This window comes from Eptesicus fuscus, chromosome 7 (assembly GCF_027574615.1).
Source record: "Eptesicus fuscus isolate TK198812 chromosome 7, DD_ASM_mEF_20220401, whole genome shotgun sequence".
In the NCBI taxonomy this organism is placed as follows: Eukaryota; Metazoa; Chordata; class Mammalia; order Chiroptera; family Vespertilionidae; genus Eptesicus; species Eptesicus fuscus.
In genome coordinates this window covers 59,812,008-59,831,131 of record NC_072479.1, presented here as the reverse complement: position 1 = coordinate 59,831,131, position 19,124 = coordinate 59,812,008, and the positions used below count along the sequence as shown (strand labels likewise).

Here is a 19,124-nt window from a genome sequence, read left to right as displayed (position 1 = left end):
GTTTTTTAAATGAAGCCAGCTCAAAGATGATCTAAAACAGCAGAGAATATGTACTAATGTTGGTAATGCAAAATTTGAGTTGTGGTGTTTTGTTTTGTTTTTATAAAATTACAGTTCTTAGGTGCTTTAATTTTTTTGACTTATGAAATTGAGTGACTTTCCTTGAACAGCTGGTAGAATTTGAAGGATAATAAAGAGTAGGAAAGAATTATTTTAACAATTTATTTCATTTCATATGTGGGATAACTAATTCCAGACTAATGAGAAATGACATGGAGACAGAAGAGGTTGGGCATTAAAATCAATATTATTGCCTCACAGCTATTCTCTAGAGCAGTGGTTCCCAACTTTTTTTGGCCATGCCCCACCTGAGCATCTCTAAAATCCTGATGCCCCCTCCCCCTCGTGACATATAATTCTTATTATTCAAAAAGTCAACTTTTATTCATGTGGAGAAAGCCTAAAAGGCCATTAACTTTGTCTGAACAAGCTTCCAGAGAACATGGCATCCATGAAAGAAAAATAAAAGAACGAAAGGACAGTTAAAGTACTAAGGAAGAAATCACTAAGAAATTGTTCAAAAATAATAATATGAAGTGATAATGAAAAAATAGCAAAGTTTCAAAACAGTAGAGAACTGAAATGCATAAATTTGTCACAATATATATTTATATACTGTATATGAGGCCGCTAAACCATAAGAAATGCAAAAAATTCACTGTTAATAACTCATTCTCAAATTGCCCCCTTAAAAATGTGCCCTACGTTGGGAACCACTGCTCTAGAGTATATTACTAAGAATGTTTTTGAAAGGTAGACTGACTTCCCTATCCAACCGTGGAAGAATTGACAGAATTATTATTGGAACAGCAAACTTTTTAAACAATGAGAGACCCTCAAGAATACTTGGAACTTAAAAAGAAAAGCTTATTCTGTTGCCCATGCTAGTAACCTGGAAAAATCTATTGGTGTGAGTAAGGTAGGATTTAATTGCTTGTGTGTAGCTTTAATAAAAACCCTGATTTTTCATCAGGTTCTACCTGGAAAAATCAGAACTCACTCTAGAAGTTTGGAAATTCCCCAGTGTAAGTGTGTTGTCTTAAAAGAAGAGGCCTAACATCCTAGAATGTATTTGAGGAAGCACTCAAAGGAACAAAGAAAAAAATTAATCAGCTGTTAATGCTATATGACACATAAAAGCAGAGATAACAGAAAGATAAAAGGCTGTTTTCATCATTCAAGATCCACTTAGCAGATTGATCATTTAAGTGTGGATTTTTCTGAACATATAAGCCACAGTGGTCATCTGAGATGGCTGGAAAGACAAGTTGATGAGGCTGTACTGAGAGGATTTGTGTGTTTAGCCATGGCAGCCAAGATGGAGGTTTCTTTATAACTTTTAAAGAACTAAATATTAAAAAGTATTAGCATTTCAGGAATCAACTACAGTCCTCCGCTCTACCAGCTGAGCTATCGAAGGGGCAATATTAGCATTTCAGAGGCCACAACAGTAGTATAGTAAAATTACAACAGACAAGGAGTCTTATAAAATGGCACTTTGACATAGTTGTCTTTGAAAATTTTTCATCTCTGATTTGCTTCTCCGAGCCTGATTCCTCATTATTTATACATTCTCTCCCCTTTTAAAAATATGTAAGTATTTTGTTTCTTATCCAAATAGTCATCATTCTTCCAAACTTAGGTGGTAAATTGGCAGAAGATAGTATTACTACTACCTAGGAAACTGAACTTGGTGGCATATTTAGTTTTGAAGTTATAAATACACTCTAGGCTTTAGCTAGTAGTGTCTGTGACAATGACTTCCTTTCAGTCACATTTGTTCAGTATAACCCCCATCACTGCATTTGCTACTAGTGCACATGATGAAATGAAACTAAACTCCATTTGTTCTTTTATTGGTGACTTATATGTGGATTATTCTCAAAATTGGCTTGAGCAAAAGCTATTTGAAGATACTGGTGGTTGAGTATTGTCTGTTCACTCTAAAGGAAAACTTCAGATTGTTTAATTGTTCATGAAATAACACTTCTGCAAGATTTGGCACTTAAATAACCTCTGCTCTTGACTTGACTTTTTTAATTTTTAAGAGCAAGAGTATACAGTTTGAGATAATAAGACAAGTGATCATCACACTTGTTAGATTATCTGTTTGGATAGGCTTCCTCACCTCAGAGCTTATCTGCATTTAATTTGATCTTACCTCTGTGGCCTCTCTTTGGCCATGGTAAAATGTGATTAATTTTGTTACCCAATTTGTTTTATGTATGTGTAAGGAATATCAGTGAGTAATAACAAGAATCTGAGAGCCCAGCTGGTGTGGCTCAGTGATTGAGCATCGACCTATGAACCAGGAGGTCACAGTTCAATTTCTTGTCAAGGCACATGCCTGGGTTGTGAGCTCTATCCTTGATGTGGGGTGTGTGGGAGGCAGCTCATCAGTGATTCTCATCACTGATGTTTCTGTCTGTCTCCTCTCCCTTACTCTCTGAAATAAATAAATAAAAAATTTTTTAAAAAGAATCTGCGATCCTTAGAAGAAAGATAATATAACAAGGTACTGTTAAAATAATGGCAACTTGAGAGCCAGTATATTTGGTGAGTTACTATGATTCAGAACTTGTTAGGATACTTGTTCAGTTCCAAAGAAGACATATAGATGGCTAACAGGTACATGAAAAGGTGCTAACATCACTAATCACCAGATAAATGCAAATCAAAACCACAATTCTCACACCTGTTAGAATGACTCTTATAAAAAAGACAAGAGCCCTAGCTGGTTTGGCTCAGTGGATAGAGTGTCAGCCTGTGGACTGAAGGGTCCTGAGTTCGATTCCGGTCAAGGGCACATGCCCGGGTTGCAGGCTCGATCTCCACTAGGTGACGTGCAGGAGGCAACCAATCAATGATTCTCATCATTGATGTTTCTATTTCTCCCTCTCCCTTTCTCTCTGAAATCAATAAAAATATAAATAAAATAAAGGTAAGAAATAACAAGTATTGTCCAGGTTGCAGAAAAAAGGGAACCTTGTGTTGGAATGTGAATTGGTGCAGCCACTATGGAAAATAGTGTGGAGTTTCCTAGAAAAATTAAAAAATTGAACTACTATATGATCCAGCAATTCTACTTCTGGGTATTTATCTGAAGAAAACAAAAACACTAACTCAAAAAGACAGATGAACCCCATGTTTACTGCAACATTATTTACAATAGTTAAGATGTGAAAACAACCTAAGTGTTTATTGATGGATGAATGGATAAAGAATGTGCTATGTGTATGATTATGATTATTATTATTCAGTCATGAAAAAAGGAAATCTTACTATTTGTGACAACATGGATGGACCTTGAGGGCATTATGCTAAGTGAAATAAATCAGAAAGACAAATATCAAATGTGGAATCCAAAAAAGAAAATCAAAACAAAAGTAAACCTAGCTCATAGTTAACAGAGAATATAGATTGCTGGTTACCAGAGACAGGGGTAGGACATAGGGTGTGTGTGTGAAATGGGTAAAGAAGGTTAAAAGGTACAAACTTCCAGTTATGAAATAAGTCCTGAGCTGTAATATATAGCATGGTGACTGAGTTAATTATATTGTATTTCATATTTGAAAGTCACTAAAAGAGTAGTTTTGTAATCATGTATGGTGAATGATGTTAACTAGACTTACTGTGGTGATCATTTCACAGTATATACAAATATGAAATCATTATGTCGTAGTCCTGAAACTATATAATCCTAATATATAAAAACCCTGGGTCGTAACGACCAGTAATGACCGGAGGCTGACCAACCGGAAGTCAGTGCTGGCCTTGCCCCCAAGCAAGTGGTAAGGGGCAATCAGGCAGGCAGGCAAAGGGTTAAGGGTGATCAGGTAGGCAGACAGCCCCTTGCTGGGCTGGCTCCGCCCCCAAGCAAGCGGATAGGGGCAATCAGACAGGCAGGCAGAGTGGTTGGGATGATCAGGTAGGCAGACCAGTGGTTAGGGGTGATCAGGTAGGCAGGCAAGTGGTTAGGGGAGATCAGGTAGGCAGGCCAGTGGTTAGGGGTGATCAAGTAGGCAGGCAAGCAGGGGAGATCAGGTAGGCAGATGGCCCCTCACCGGGCTGGCCCCGCCCCCAAGCAAGTGGTTAGGGACAATCAGGCAGGCAGGCAGAGTGGTTAGGGGTGATCAGGTAGGCAGACCAGCAGTTAGGGGTGGTCAGGTAGGTAGGCAAGTGGTTAGGGGAGATCAGGTAGGCAGGCCAGCAGTTAGGGGTAATCAGGTAGACAGACGGCCCCTCGCTGGGCTGGCCCTGCCCCTAAGCAAGCAGTTAGGGGCAATCAGGCAGGCAGGCAGAGTGGTTAGGGGTGATCAGGTAGGCAGACCAGTGGTTAGGGGTGATCAGGTAGGCAGACAGCCCCTCGCAGGGCTGGCCCCGCCCCCCAGCAAAGAAAGAGGGAGGCCCAGGCCAGCCAAGCCATTGCACCCCAGCCTGTCGCCTGCAGAGGGATGCCACCAGTGGCGGGGGCGGGGGGAGGGGGCGGGCAGCACTGCACAGATGGCAAGCAGTGGCAGCGGCGGGGCTGGGGCCAGCTGCCTGCAGCCTGGGGAAGGAAAGCCTCAATAGGCCCTGATCTCAGGCTAGGCCTAGGGACCCTACCCGAGGGGTCCTGGATTGCAGGCCGGGCTGAGGACACCCCCCCACCCGAGTGCATGAATTTTCGTGCACCGGGCCTCTAGTCCTATATAATAAAAGCCTAATATGCAAATAGATGAACGTGGAATGACCGGTGGAACAACCGGTCACTATGACGCACACTGACCACCAGGGGCAGATGCTTAATGCAGGAGCTGCCCCCAGCCCTGAGGCCCCAGGCCAGCCAAGGCTGGTGCCAGCGGGGACCCCCCAATCGCTCCGCTGGTTGCTCTGCAGAGGGAGGCGACTGGCGGTGGCAGCGGGGTGATCAGGGGGTGGGGCCGGCTGGCGAGCGGGCCAACGCCACCCCCGTCACCCCACCGAAGCAGGTGGTGCCAGGCCAGCTAAGACGGTGCCAGCGGGGGGCGGGGGGCCCTGATCATCCCACCAGTCACCCACAGATCGGCCCTGATCGCTGGCCAGGCCTAGTGACCCTATCCACGCACGAATTTCGTGCATCGGGCCTCTAGTGTTATATAAATATTAATTATACTTAAATTAAAAAACTTGTTCATGGTTAGTTTGCTGTATGGTATAATCAGACTCAGACATTTCTGTGTCATTCTCAATGCCTAAAATAACTTTTGCCTTATTTTGTAATCCAGCAAAAACAATAATAACAAAGCCTGAAGTATTTACAGATATGTCAGTGATACTGTAAAGACATACTTTTTCCAAAATGTTCCTAATAGAGGGAAATAAATGATAAAAAGAAAACTCAATCTCAAGGGTTTCTCATATCCTTTATGAATCTATGAATCTTGCCTGATAATAGTATTTGCATTTTTTTTTTTTTTGCTTTAAAAATTTATTTCTGATAGAGTATGCATGCTCTTCAGTCATAGGATGAGATCCTTCCTTTTTTTCCTACCAATGAAGTTAAATAAATCTTGGGCTTTCTTTAATGTAAAAATAAGAGAACTGTTAAATCATTAAATATTGTTGATGGGAATTAAAAATAACTTTCTCTGTAATGCTGAAAGGCACTTAAGCTCTAGTTCTTGGATACAAGATATGAATGTACTTGATTTGTTGGTTTAAGAGGCAATATAGCTGATGAATAGACAAGTTAAGTTGTTAAACTATTGTTTTCCCTTTTTGGTGAACTCATGATTGAAAAGATAAATACTCCCTTAATGGCTCTCTTGCCCTCTGGCTTCTGGTTGGGTTTAGCTATTGGGTAACATTGAGGCAAGGAGAAGAGTGAGGTAGGGATATTTACTTCCCCAATCTTTCCCTGAGGGGTCACTGTGGGCTTACTGTGACCAAAGGTTATAGCTATTGTCCGAGGGCCCTTACCACATCAGATGAAACAAAGATGAAAAAGCCCTCTGTCTCTGGGTTCTAGTAATTGCTATTTCCTTATGCCTCTTCAAAACCTCAGGATAGCAATGCAGATTGCTGTTATTAGCCAAGGGATAACTGTACTACATCTTGTGGTTTCCCTACTCCCTACTAGCACCTTCTAAAATAGTCTTTTTTAACAACTCCTCAGTTTTCCTGATTTGAGTGTGCCATTTGTTTCATGCTGGGATCCTGACTGAAATAGCTACCCTATGTATTTTTAACCATTATCCTAATTGGTATGCCAGATAAAGCCTAATAATACTGTGCTAATTTTGAGGGGATAACAACTGAAAGTGTTTGCAAAACTACTCTTGTTTTCCTTGCACTTTGTTTCATCTAAAGAAAAAAATAAAGTGTTAGATGATGTATAAGAAGCTAGTAATACTAATAGTTCATTTTAAGATAGACACTGAAATGTTGCTTTACTTTGTGTCTCCTCTTTTCCCTAAAAAAGATTGGTGGTTTGATTCTCTAATAAGATAATTGAATTCCAAGGTATCATCTCACTGCTCATTAATATGTCGTTTGGCTGACCTACAGCAATTCTGAGAAGATTGCTGGATAGTATTTTGGCTATATAGGATTTTCATTGTATGTACTGTGTCTCTTAAATTATTAAAGACTAGAGGCCTGGTGCACGAAATTTGTGCATGAGGGTCATGGGGGTCCTTCAGCCCGGCCTGCATCCTCTCACAATCCGGGACCGCAGGCTCCTAACCGCTTGCCTGCCTGCCTGCTTGATCATCCCTAACCACTTTCCTGCCTGCCTGATGCCCCTAACCACTCTGCCTGCCTGCCTGATCACCCCTAACTGCTTGCCTGCCTGCCTGATCGCCCCTAACCGCCTCTGCCTGCCTGCCTGATCGCCCCTAACTGCCTCTGCCTTGGCCCCTGCTGCCACGGCTTTGTCCAGAATGACATCTGGAAGGTCGTTTGGCTGTCTGGTCTAATTAGCATTACACTTTTATTATTATAATTGGGGATTAATCATATGTAGTCATCTGGAAAACTCAGGCTTAAATACTGAGTTTGTGTAAGTGCAGTCTGATTTTTTTATTTGTTTACAGTCTCAAAACTGCCAGTATTACAGAGAGGTTAACTGTAAATGAATTCATGGTTCATTAGTAATTGGCAAGCATAGTTTCTCTTGGAATGACATACATTGTATTCATATCCTCTTTTCCACTTTTATTACCAAAATGCGTTATCATTTTAACTTATCAATCTTCCATAGCAACCAGGAGGTATTTGAAAACACAGGATAAAGACTGAGCTGTAAAAGAGGCTTTAATTGAAATATATCTGTTATAATAGAAAAATAATTTGGAAAATGTACTAGAATATTGCTATATTTTTTAAAACCCTTGTCCCTTCAGGTTACTATAACAAAATGGATGGCTTATAAACACCATAAATTAATTTCTCACAGTTCTAAAGGCTGGAAGTCTGAGATCAGAGTGTCAAATGATTGGGCGAGGGCCCTCTTCCCACTGACAGACTTCTCCTTGTGTCTTAACATGGTGGCAGGGGCTAGGGAGCTCGGTGCAGTCAGCTTTATAAGAGCACTAATCCTATCCATGAGGGCTCCACTCACGATTTATTTACCTTGCAGAGGCCCCAATCACTAATACCATCACTTTAGAATTTTGACATATGAATAGGGGAGGGGGGCGCACAAACATTCAGACCATAGCAACCCCTTTTTTCAAAACTTTCCCTTTTCCTTGCTTTGTTGAAATTCTAAACCCCAAACTACTCCCAAGTATGGTGCTTGGATCAACAATGTTGATACCACCAGGGAGTTAAAATCTTAGGCCACAGGCTAACCTAAATCAGAATCTACATTTTAAGCTAAAATGCCCCAGATAAGTATACACATCATAATCTGAGAAACAGTCTGACCATTTCCTGGATTGCATCTCATTAGATTAAAACAAAGTTGTTAAGTGTTTAAAGTGGAGGTAATTTATTGATTACATAGTCTCAGGTAAAGAAATGGATTAAATTTGCAGATAGCCTTTTCTTTACAAGTATAGGGAAGCCAAACTCTTTTCTGTAATAAATCACATTAAACTTAAGTTTTCCCGAGTTGTGCTGGTAATGTAAATTCAAGTACATTGCTTCGTCAAGCATTAAATTGAGGAATGTATTCATGGAGTCCATAGTCTAAAAACATGATGTGTGTGGTGCACTCTAGAAAATTGAAATTACTTTCATGTGTTGTTATTGTTATTGTTATTGTTATTGTTATTGTTAATGCCACAGGAGCTCTCATCCTCACTCACATTTTTAGATTTGTTAGTGTTAAATTTTACCTTGGGGAGCCATTGACTTGCAACATTTATAGAGGGCCTTTTAAATTAAGATAGTTAACAAAGATAAGGATTATTGGACAGTTTAATATAGTTGATGTATTTAGTGTTTTTCTTAAGTTGTTACAGTTTCTGTTAAAACTTTATTTCTATAATTGTAATTCAAATGTAGTTATCAGTTATCTATATAATAGAGTTTGCAAAGTACATAAGTTGTTAACTGTTTAAGGCCCTTCTATTTGGGAGATGATCACATGTCAGTTTTAGATATTGTTGAATATATTTTTTCTTCTCGTTTTTTCAGATTCATCAGGGTTCATTTTTGATTTGCAGTCCAATACTGTACTGGCCCAGGGAGGAACTTTTGAAAACATGAAAGAGAAGGTATGATTAGTTACTGTATGTAGATGAGGAATTTTCTTTAAAAAAATATTTTTATTGATTTCAGGAAGGGCGAGGGAGGGAGGGACGGAGGGAGGGGGGTGAGAGAGAGAGAGAGAGAAGAGAGAGAGAGAGAGAGAAAGAGAAAGAAACATCAATGATAGAGAATCATTGATTGGCCTCCTCCTGCAAAGCCTACAACCCGGGCACATGCCCTGACCAGAATCGAACCATGACCTCCTGGTTTATAGATCAACGCTCAACCACTGAGCCGCTGGCTGGGCAGATCAGCAATTTTCAACCAGTGTGCTGCAAGAATTTTAAAACATGCAGTACCTGACTATTTAGTTAGGGACACTGACCTCTTTTTCCTTAGATTATCAAGTGAAAAAAATGACAACAGCCAGCATAACAATAGTCGTCCAGTGTGAATGAATCAAAATTATACCAATTTTATTTTTTGTCAGATTGACAAAAAATATAGTATATTTTTTGGTGTGCCGCAGAATATTAGTAATTGGTTTATGTGTGTCATGAAATGGAAAGGTTGAAAATCACTGTGTGGATAGTAAACTTGAATGTCATAATAAAACTTAGGTACTAATATAGTCAGTGGTTACACAATCTCATTAAGAAAAGTGAAACTTTAAGAACAAAACAATACCAATGTATATCATAGCATAACTACCATGAAGGTTTTGAGGAATCAGCCTGTTAAGCGCAAACATTTTTTTGCATATCTCTCTATATATTCATTCTAAATTATTTTGAAGACACCTTAATATTAATTAATATTATAATATTTATATGGCTAAGTGAATCTCATTTGGCAACTTTTAAAAAATATTTTTATTGATTTGAGAGAGGAAGGAAGAGGGAGAGACAGAAACATCAACGATGAGAGAGAATCATTGATCGGCTGCCTCCGCACGCCCCCCACTTGGGATCGAGCCTGAAACCCAGGCATGTGTCTTTGACCGGAATGGAACCTGGGACCCTTCAGTCTGCAGGCTGACGCTCTATCCACCGAGCCAAACCAGCTAGGGCTGGCAACATTTTTTAAGGAACAAACTGATTAGGATCTTTCCATTCACTTGAAGAGGATTCTTTTTTATTATTATTATTATTGTTTAAAGTATTACAAATAATAGTACATATGTCTTCTTTTTCCCTCATTCTGAAGTTCAGGAGACTTCAGAGTAAGATGAGAAATAGATCTTCCAAGTAACATTCCTTTGGAAGAAAACCAGGTGTTTTTAGTAATTTAACCCTGAATGAGCTATACTGAGAAAAACATAAAACAAAAGCTTTATGTGCTCTCAAAAAAATTTGTCCTATTAAAAAAAGTATATTGTTGATTATGGAGTAAGAGATATATATTATTTCAAGAATATAAACACTTCCACATTTTAAGTTACCAGAATATTACCTTTATTGCTGAATTTGTAAATTTTGCCTAAAGTCCATTTTCTAGTGATTAGTGCTAAGTATTTTGTTTATCTCAAAAATGTATAATTATAAATTATCCCTCTTTGGATTATAGATTATATACCTTTCCACTTATATGGTTTTAAACCTTATCATTAATTAAGCCTGAAACAGTAAAAGTATAGAAAGATCTGAAAGCAAGTGTACTAAATAAGACTTAGGTTCTAATACAGACTCTGCTTATTACTTGGACAAGATACCCCTTCTCATCTATAAAAGGACTTCCTTTTCAAGCAATTGAAAGCATAGATTATATAAACTAGATAATTTGAAAGCATTCATTATATAAAATACCAAGAAATATAGAATGAAAAATAATATACATAATTTTAAATGTATAGCTGAACAGAAGTTAGGAAAATCCCTAGGGACTAAGTGTATAGAGGGAATGTGGTTTGCCAGTCTTCATAACAAATGGGTTTTACCACACGGGGCCCTAAAGCTCAAGGTTTGTCCTTGGTTAGGAATTGGAGCTGAGGTCTTATAAAAGATGAGGTCCTAAAAATATTTTACCTTCATGGAAACGGTGAACTAGAACAAATTTTCTTGTGACTTTTGAACACAGTGTTCTTACTGTACATATCTAGAGGAATATATTTAAAGGACAACAAGAATTGCAAGTAAACCTTAAATTTTATTTAATGTTTTATCAGTAGTAATACATCATAGTGTTATTAATATATTATTTTATGAATATTACAGAATAAACCAAATCAGTAAAGAACTTAACATTTTTAGGAGCTAAAACTTAGTTTGGAAGAAAGAGATATATGTTTAAAAGCATGAGAAAATGCCTTTTAATATTATATTTGAATTGAAGATGTCAATAGGAACTCGTGCTGTAAAAAACAAAACCTTCTGGTTCTATCCAGTGAAAGGGCCTAGAAATAAATGACTCCCCAGAAGCAGTAAACACACCTAGTTCTTAGATCTTGGTTTCTAACTACCACTCCCTACCAAAAAGAACTAGGTCATTTTAAAGAAAAAACTAATTTTAAATTGTGGAGTAAGACAAGAAATTAAAATTATAAGGATTGAAAAGGAAGAAAAAAACCTGCTATTATTTATAGACAATCCAGTTTACATAGAAAAACCAAGAAAGCAACAAATTGTTAGAAATAATAAGAGTTCACCAAAGCCCTGGCCGGTTTGGCTCAGTGGATAGAGTGTCCGGCCTGGGGACTCAAGGGTCCCAGGTGCGATTCCGGTCAAGGGCATGTACCTTGGTTGCGGGCACATACCCAGTAGGGAGTGTGCAGGAGGCGGCTGGTCGATGTTTCTCTCTCATCGATGTTTCTAACTCTCTATCCCTCTCCCTTTCTCTCTGTAAAAAATCAATAAAATATATTAAAAAAAAAAGTTCACCAAGATTGCTGGATAGAAATTATTTATATATAAAAACTGAAGACAAGCAATTATTGTAAATTGTATATTTTTAATCTCCAAAAAATAAGATACCTTGGGAATAAATCTGACAAAATTGACATACCTATCTTAAAGAACAATTTAGCATTATCTAATTTGTAGATACCCTACTATTCAGTAATTCTACTACTGGTTATATAAAAAAGAGACATTCTCTCACTGTTCACAGAAGACCTGATTTTTTTTTCTTTTCTTAAAATATGCTAGACATTGTTTTAGGCATTGAGGATTCAGCAGCAAATAAGCCTAAGAATGTTCAGCAGTTTTTATTATAGCCAAACATTGAAAACAATGTATCTATTAACCGGAGAATGAATAAATTGATTATATTAATACAATGGAAATTCTGTGTAGCAGTTAAATAACTAAGAGATGCATTTATCAACATGAAAAAACACACACACAAAAAACAGTATTATATGAAAAAAGCAAATTGAATATAGACATATGATATGATAATATTTTCATAATGCAAAACAATAGTATGTATTACCTGTGGATACATACATGCATTGTAAAAGTACAAAAACATGTATTGAAATAACATAAAGTTGAAGGTAGTAATTTCTGTGTCGAGGAGGGAAATGGGATTTATGAGGGACTTCATGGGAGCTTCAACTACATTGTTTTATTTTATTAAACTGGCTGTCACACAGTGAGTGTTCATTATGTTTTGTATGCCTGAAATAGTTTATAGTAATTTAAATTATCTTTATAGTGTTATACAATTAAATGAACGAAATAAAATGTTTCAAAAAATGCTGTATAAAAATCTAAGTTCTTATTGGTGGTGGTTCATTAAATTTGCTACCTTTCTCTACAGTATGCTAAAAATGAGGAAGGGTTGATGCTAAAATTAATACTTGATATCTAAATTAGACCTCCCTTTCTTTGAGCAAAATCTAGCATATACCTTCTATTTCTAGAAATGTTCTGCTTTTCTAAGTTTTGAAATTAATTTTTATGTGATTTATCACTCATCTATTAATCATTCCTAGTGAGATGGTTGTATGTACTCTCACTGACGCTAAAGAGTGATACATATTATTAAGAATGAAATGTCATTCTGTAATAGGTCTCAGTTGCCAACTGACCTACTGATGTTAAAATTTAATGACCCTGTCATCTTTTCCAGATAAATGCAGTGCGTGCAATAGTTCCCAGTAAGAGCAACAATGAAATCATCCTGGTTTTGCAGCACTTTGATAATTGTGTGGACAAAACAGTACAAGCATTTATGGAAGGTAATCCTAGTTTAGTTTTTTAATAAGTTTGTGTTTGTTCAAATAGAAGTTGCTTCAAACTTCTATAACATCCATTAAAAAACCTGGTATTTCATAGATGATATAGTAGACCCCATGATAATATAACATATCATGCCATTTAAAAAAGATATCTCATCATTGAATATAGGTACATCAGATTAGGTCTCCCTGTTTCTGTTTTTCTGCCAGTATAGAATAAACAGGTCGAAATACTATACGGTTTTTTTTTATTGTCATCTGTTTTCTTTATAATGTTAGCATTTGGGTCTAGGGCAGTGGTCAGCAAACTCAGTCAACAGAGCCAAATATCAACAGTACAACGATTGAAATTACTTTTTGAGAGCCAAATATTTTAAACTTAAACTATATAGGTAGGTACATTGTTATTAACTTAATTAGGGTACTCCTAAGCTGGCCTTTGCTAAAAACGTCCTCAATCTGATTGAGGCATGTGGCTTGCGAGCCGCAGTTTGCCGACCACTGGTCTAGGGTAGTGTACAGCTCTCTAAAAGAACATAGCCAAAGTGGTGTGTAATCTTCTGGAGGAGAGGGGATAGCATTCTTGGGCTGAAACCACTCATCTTTGTATTTGGTCTGAGTTATATAAAAGAATTTCAAAATGGTCAAGCTACATTAGTCTCTTCTTGGAAGAACTTACTGAGAAAATTACATGGAGAAAGGGAATCTAAATGGGCGGGTATTGCAAAAAATAAGCATGATATGATTATCTCATTACATTAGCTCAGAGACTTGAACCTTAACTTTCCTGTTACAAACTTTAGGAATTCTCTAGCATTTACAAAATGCAGGGACACCTATTCCTTCTTGACCATGCATGTGCTAGGAGAGAAAATCTGTGATTGGTTTCTCTTACAGGTAGTGCCAATGAAGTACTCAAAGAATGGACAGTAACAGGCAAGAAAAAGGTAAAAGTGAATGAAATTTAAAAGCATGATGTTGATATTATAAAAATATTTAGGCTCTGCAAAATACTTGAAAGAAAAGATTTACATAGGCATCTTCAGTTCACCTGGTTTAAAAAAGTCTTCTGTGACATTGAAATACAGCTGTGTACATAGAGTACCATACAATCTCCTCCATGTGATTTAAGACAGGGAACAATGACACTGCCATGGTGGAGTTGCTGAGGATGTATTAATACTATGCAGGAATGAAACGAGAGAGTATGTCAAGGAAAGCAGAGCTCCGCTAGAGAAAGTGATCTAGTCCAATGGTTTCAACATTATTCTTAACATAGATGAGTTAAAATAGTTTAGGTTCCTAGGTCAGACAACTGTGTTGTAATCTCTGGTTTTTATGAGCTTTGACTTTAAGCCCAAAGAGGTCTTTGCTATTATTAGTTATACAGCGGGGTCTGGTGTTCCAATTTAGAGAGGGAAAGGCACTTAGGCTGTGGAGTCGATCAGAACAGGATTTATATCCTGTTCTACTTACGGGCTTTGCAACCTAGGAGAATTGTTTAACCTTATGTGCCTTAGTTTGCTCATCTCTGAAATAGGAAAGTAATAATAATAAATACTAGTGCCTAATTTCTAACATACTAGTTCTCATTTCCTTCTCCTTGTTCACTTGAAACCAAAATGCTTTCCCCAAAGGATACTAGCTGGTGTCAAAATGCTTCCCACAGCCCTAGCTTCTTTAGGAAATGCTTGAAGTATGGATTTTAATCAGTTATCTCTATGAAAGCTCTTTGGAAAATTCTTTTCCTATATCAGGTTAGTACTAGAGTTTTGAAATGCTTTCTTGATGACTCTAAATCACTTCATTAAGACATCTATGAAGTCTTGACCAAACCAGGCTTGAGAGTGACCCTTGAGAGTTTTTTCCAAGGAGAACCTAATATTACTACAGATTCCCCTGCAGCTCTCCATACCTAGAACTTTGAATATTTGCTTAACTTCTTCTTATTGCTTTCACCTAACATAAATAGCTCTGTATGCTCTGGAAACATCAGTTTATTAATTTATTGATTCAGAATAGTAAGTTATTTAGTGATGTAACATATGCTTGCAGCTGGAAAAGGATGTGTTAGAGACACATAAATTTCTTAAAATTTAGAGAAAGAAAAATGGCTTCAGTTTGGCAGTCCCAGATGCCCGAGCCCAGTCCAGTTAACTGTTGAGATTAGTTCAATAGGATATTACTATGAGTAGTTACTGGGACAGCTATTATATACATGGGACAATGATATGAAAACTTACTCAGTTCACATGAGAGAAAATATTTAAGAGAAAAAAAAGATGAGAGCTGTGAAGAGGAAAAAGTTATATCTAGAGTTCCAGTAGTGTTCCTGTTAGGGTCATGAGAAGGGTTTGGGGGAAAACTGAATCAGTCATGTCAGTACAGCCTTAGGAATAGAATTAACTATTGGTAGTAGAGCTGTGATTTGTCAAAATAAAAGGTAAAGGACTTTTTTTGTTTGTTTTAATTTGACTATTTGCCTAGGTAATATATTCATGTGGCTCCAAATTCAAAGCTACAGAAATTAATACATAAACTGAAACGTCTTTATCCTATCCCTGTTCCCCAGCCATTTGGTTCCCCACCCCAGAAATAAACAGTATTATCAATTTCTTGTTTATCTTCCAGGATATTTTATGCATAGATGAGCAAATATGAATATATATAATTTATTTGACTGCTTTTTTTTTTTTAGTACTTTATTTTGTTAATCCTCACCCGAGGATATTTTTCCATTGATTTTTAGAGAGAGTGGAAGGGAGGAGGGGAGACAAAGAGAAACATCAGTGTGACAGAGACACATTGATTGGTTGCCTTCTGAGCTCGCCCCTTACTGGGCCGGGGACAAAGTACATGCCCTTAACCCGAGTCTAACCCAGGATCCTTCGGTCGGGGAGGCTGTGGCTCTATCCTGAGCCAAATCAGCTAGGACTCTTGTTTTTAATGTAAGCATTTATAACTATAAATTTTCTCTTGGCACCGCTTTCACTGCATCCTATCAAAACTCTTCATGCCCTAGGACAGTATGTTGTACAGACGGACCCCAACTTAGAATGGTTTGACTTATGAACTTTTGACTTTGCAATGGTGGGAAAGCGGTAGTATTCAGTAGAAACCATACTTTGAATTTTTATCTTTTCCCAGGCTAGCAATATGTAGTGTGACACTTACTCATGATGCTGGACAGCTGCAGCTCCCAGTCAGCCACCTGATAATGAGTGTAAACAACCCATAGATACTCTACATTGTATTCACTGTTAGATGATTTTGCTCAACTGTAGGCTAATGTAAGTGTTCTGAGCCTGTTTAAGGCAGGCTAGGTGGGGCAACAGATTCCTGATGCTTCCTCCTCTGCCATCTTCCCAGAATCCTCTGCAGTGCAGTTTTAATTTATGTCTCTTATTACTGAGGTTGTGTTTCATTTCATATACTTATATCCTTTACCATTTTTTAAAAATATATTTTATTGGTTTTTTACAGAGAGGAAGGGAGAGAGATAGAGAGCTAGAAACATCGATGAGAGAGAAACATCGACCAGCTGCCTCCTGCACACTCCCCACTGGGGATGTGCCCGCAACCAAGGTACATGCCCTTGACCGGAATCGAACCTGAGACCTTTCAGTCTGCAGGCTGACGCTCTATCCACTGAGCCAAACCGGTTTCGGCTCTTTACCATTTTTTACTATAGAGTTTTGTTTCTGTTAGAGCTCAAAATATATATTACTCTTTGTATATAAGTTGCACATATTTTTTCACATTTTGTAATTTATCTTTTGATTTTGCTTTTGGTGGATTTACTATGCATAAATTTCTTATATTTATGTGTTTGAGTTTATTCAAAGTATTTTACATAGTTATTTTAGTTAGTAATTTCACATATACAGAAATGTGTTCAGTTTCTGGAAGAACATATGAGAAATTGGTAACATTGGTTGCCTTTGGGTAGCTAGAGTTACCTCTCTGTGTGTGGGGGGGTCTTCTCTTCCTTTTCTTTTTTTCAAATCTTTAATAATCATTAGAACAAAAAGAAGAAAAGCAAACCAAAACCTGCAGTCGAAGCAAGTAACAGTATCCTAGATTCCAGTAAATTGGTTTCTATTCAAGAGGAGCAGTCCACGCCTTCTCCAGAAAAAGGTGATATTAATGGTTACCATGTTAATGGTGCCATCAATGATACTGAGTCTGTGGACTCACTCAGTGAAGGTATGGAGACACTTTCAATAGATGCCAGAGAATTGGAGGATCCTGAGTCTTCCATGCCAGATATGCTGGACAGAACAGGTGAGTTTATTAACAGATCTTTGAAAAGTTGCATTCTCAGCCAGGGGCTTCCTGGTTGAGAAAGCAATCAAATTAAACCTAGTTAGTCTCTTACTTTTTAGTTTTTGTTACTGCTCATGTGAAAGAGTCACATTTTATAATTACCAAAGGCCTAGAAAAATGTAATTATTTTTCATTGTCTCATTTTAATTTCAGTTTAAAGCAGTCGACTACAGAAGATGCCCTTAAGATTTTTTAAATTGTTCACTTATTAAAGAAAATTATTATAATGAATTGATGTTGATATTATTCTAAGATCCAACACAGTGAGAAATATATGATAACTGTAAATCCAGAAGTAGACTGTTGGTTTTTATAGTCTCACATTTGTTTTTTAATACAGAGTTAAGATTAGTGTTAGTTGTAAATTTACATATTTTGTATGTTTTCCTTTGTTTTATTAACCATTTTGATGAGTGTTGGGAATATCTCTTAAAGTAGTTTTTTTAATTACTTATTTGTTAATCCAGTTCTCCTTGCTCAGTTGCACTGGCTTTATAAATGTAATGGCAGTTTAAGAATTATGCTGTTCTTTCTTACGTTCTTTTATTTGCACAAGCACAAAAAGACAAAGAAAAATATAATGCCTAAAGTGACCTCAAACAAACCAAAGATAGTCAGTGGCTCCATTTTTTTTTTGGAATTAGCTCTCTTGTTTTCTAACTCTGCCCTTTCTATTCCCTAAAGATTTTAAACTCTTCATGCCCTAGGACAGTATAAAGTTCTTTTTCCCTCAACATAATTTATAGAAGCTATCAGAAGTTACAAGGAAGCTATAGGTACAAGGAACAAGCTAGTCTATCTAGAGATGAGTTAGCACAGACTTCTTTTCTTCTTCATTCAGGATACTGCCTGGAGCTAAGCCAGAGAGCCTCATTCAGCTGATTTGGCTTGATTTTGTTCACAGCCATTTAAGAAAAATCATTTTTGGGGAGAGAGATAAAAAGAAATATAGTTTTGCCTAAAATATTTTTTACCTTTTTTCTTTGTGTACACTTAAGACTGCTTGATTGATTTATTCTTAAGTCTTGTCTAAAAAACACTGTTTCTTTGACAGGATCCATGCTGGAAAATGGTGTCTTTGATTTTGAGTCCAAGTCTTTGACTATGCACCCTACTCAGAATTCTCAACAAAACAGGAATGCTATCAAATCTCTCTCAAGACCGCAGTTTTCAAATCTGGGCATGGAAGATGTTCCACTCTCCTCCACAAACAAAAAGCTAGGTAAATAGGGGCTTAGCCTACCTTTTATTTATTTATTTATTTATTTATTTATTTATTTATTTATTTATTTATTTAAAATATATTTTATTGATTTTAGAGAGGAAGGGAGAGGGAGAGAGAGATAGAAACATCAATGATGAGAGAGAATCATTGATCGGCTGCCTCCTGCATGTCCCTATTGGGGATCGAGCCCCCAACGAGGCATGTGCCCTTGGCCGGAATCGAACCTGGGACCCTTCAGTCCTCAGGCCGACGCTCTATCCATTGAGCCAAACCAGCCAGGGCTTAGCCTACCTTTCAGAGAGGAAAAAAAAATCTGTGTTTTTGGCTAAGGAGGGCAAGTTACCTCTTTGTTCCCATAGATAAGGTCTGAGAAGGTTCTGTAGGTATTCCTTTTCCAGGTGGTGACTATCCAATTCTTACTTGACTCTGTGTAAACAGTTGGAGTCTAATAGTAGCTCAGATGCTATACAGCCTTGTTACAATAGTGGAGATTTTTTTTGTGTGAATGAAAATCAAACTCTACTGCAAGGATGACTTTTATGCTACCATTAATATATTTCTTTTACTTGTTTTACTGCTACATTTTTATCTTGTTTTCTTCATTTTTATCTCCTGGCTCTGACATATTTGAAATAAATATTTTTATTTCTCTTCACAACTTCATGCTCATATTAA

General features: G+C 37.3%; 1 protein-coding gene across 2 annotated transcripts in view; it reads left to right on the top strand.

Moving 5' to 3' along the window:
- SPATS2 (spermatogenesis associated serine rich 2) overlaps positions 1 to 19,124 on the top strand; it is a 98,058-nt gene that overhangs the window by 46,027 nt on the left and 32,907 nt on the right. For both annotated transcript variants that reach the window (XM_054719105.1, XM_054719106.1), the window contains exons 3-7: positions 8,665 to 8,744; positions 12,790 to 12,898; positions 13,796 to 13,845; positions 16,921 to 17,182; positions 18,279 to 18,446. In XM_054719105.1, coding sequence (XP_054575080.1) covers positions 8,665 to 8,744; positions 12,790 to 12,898; positions 13,796 to 13,845; positions 16,921 to 17,182; positions 18,279 to 18,446 — 669 coding nt within the window. The remainder of the gene's footprint in view (positions 1 to 8,664; positions 8,745 to 12,789; positions 12,899 to 13,795; positions 13,846 to 16,920; positions 17,183 to 18,278; positions 18,447 to 19,124) is intronic.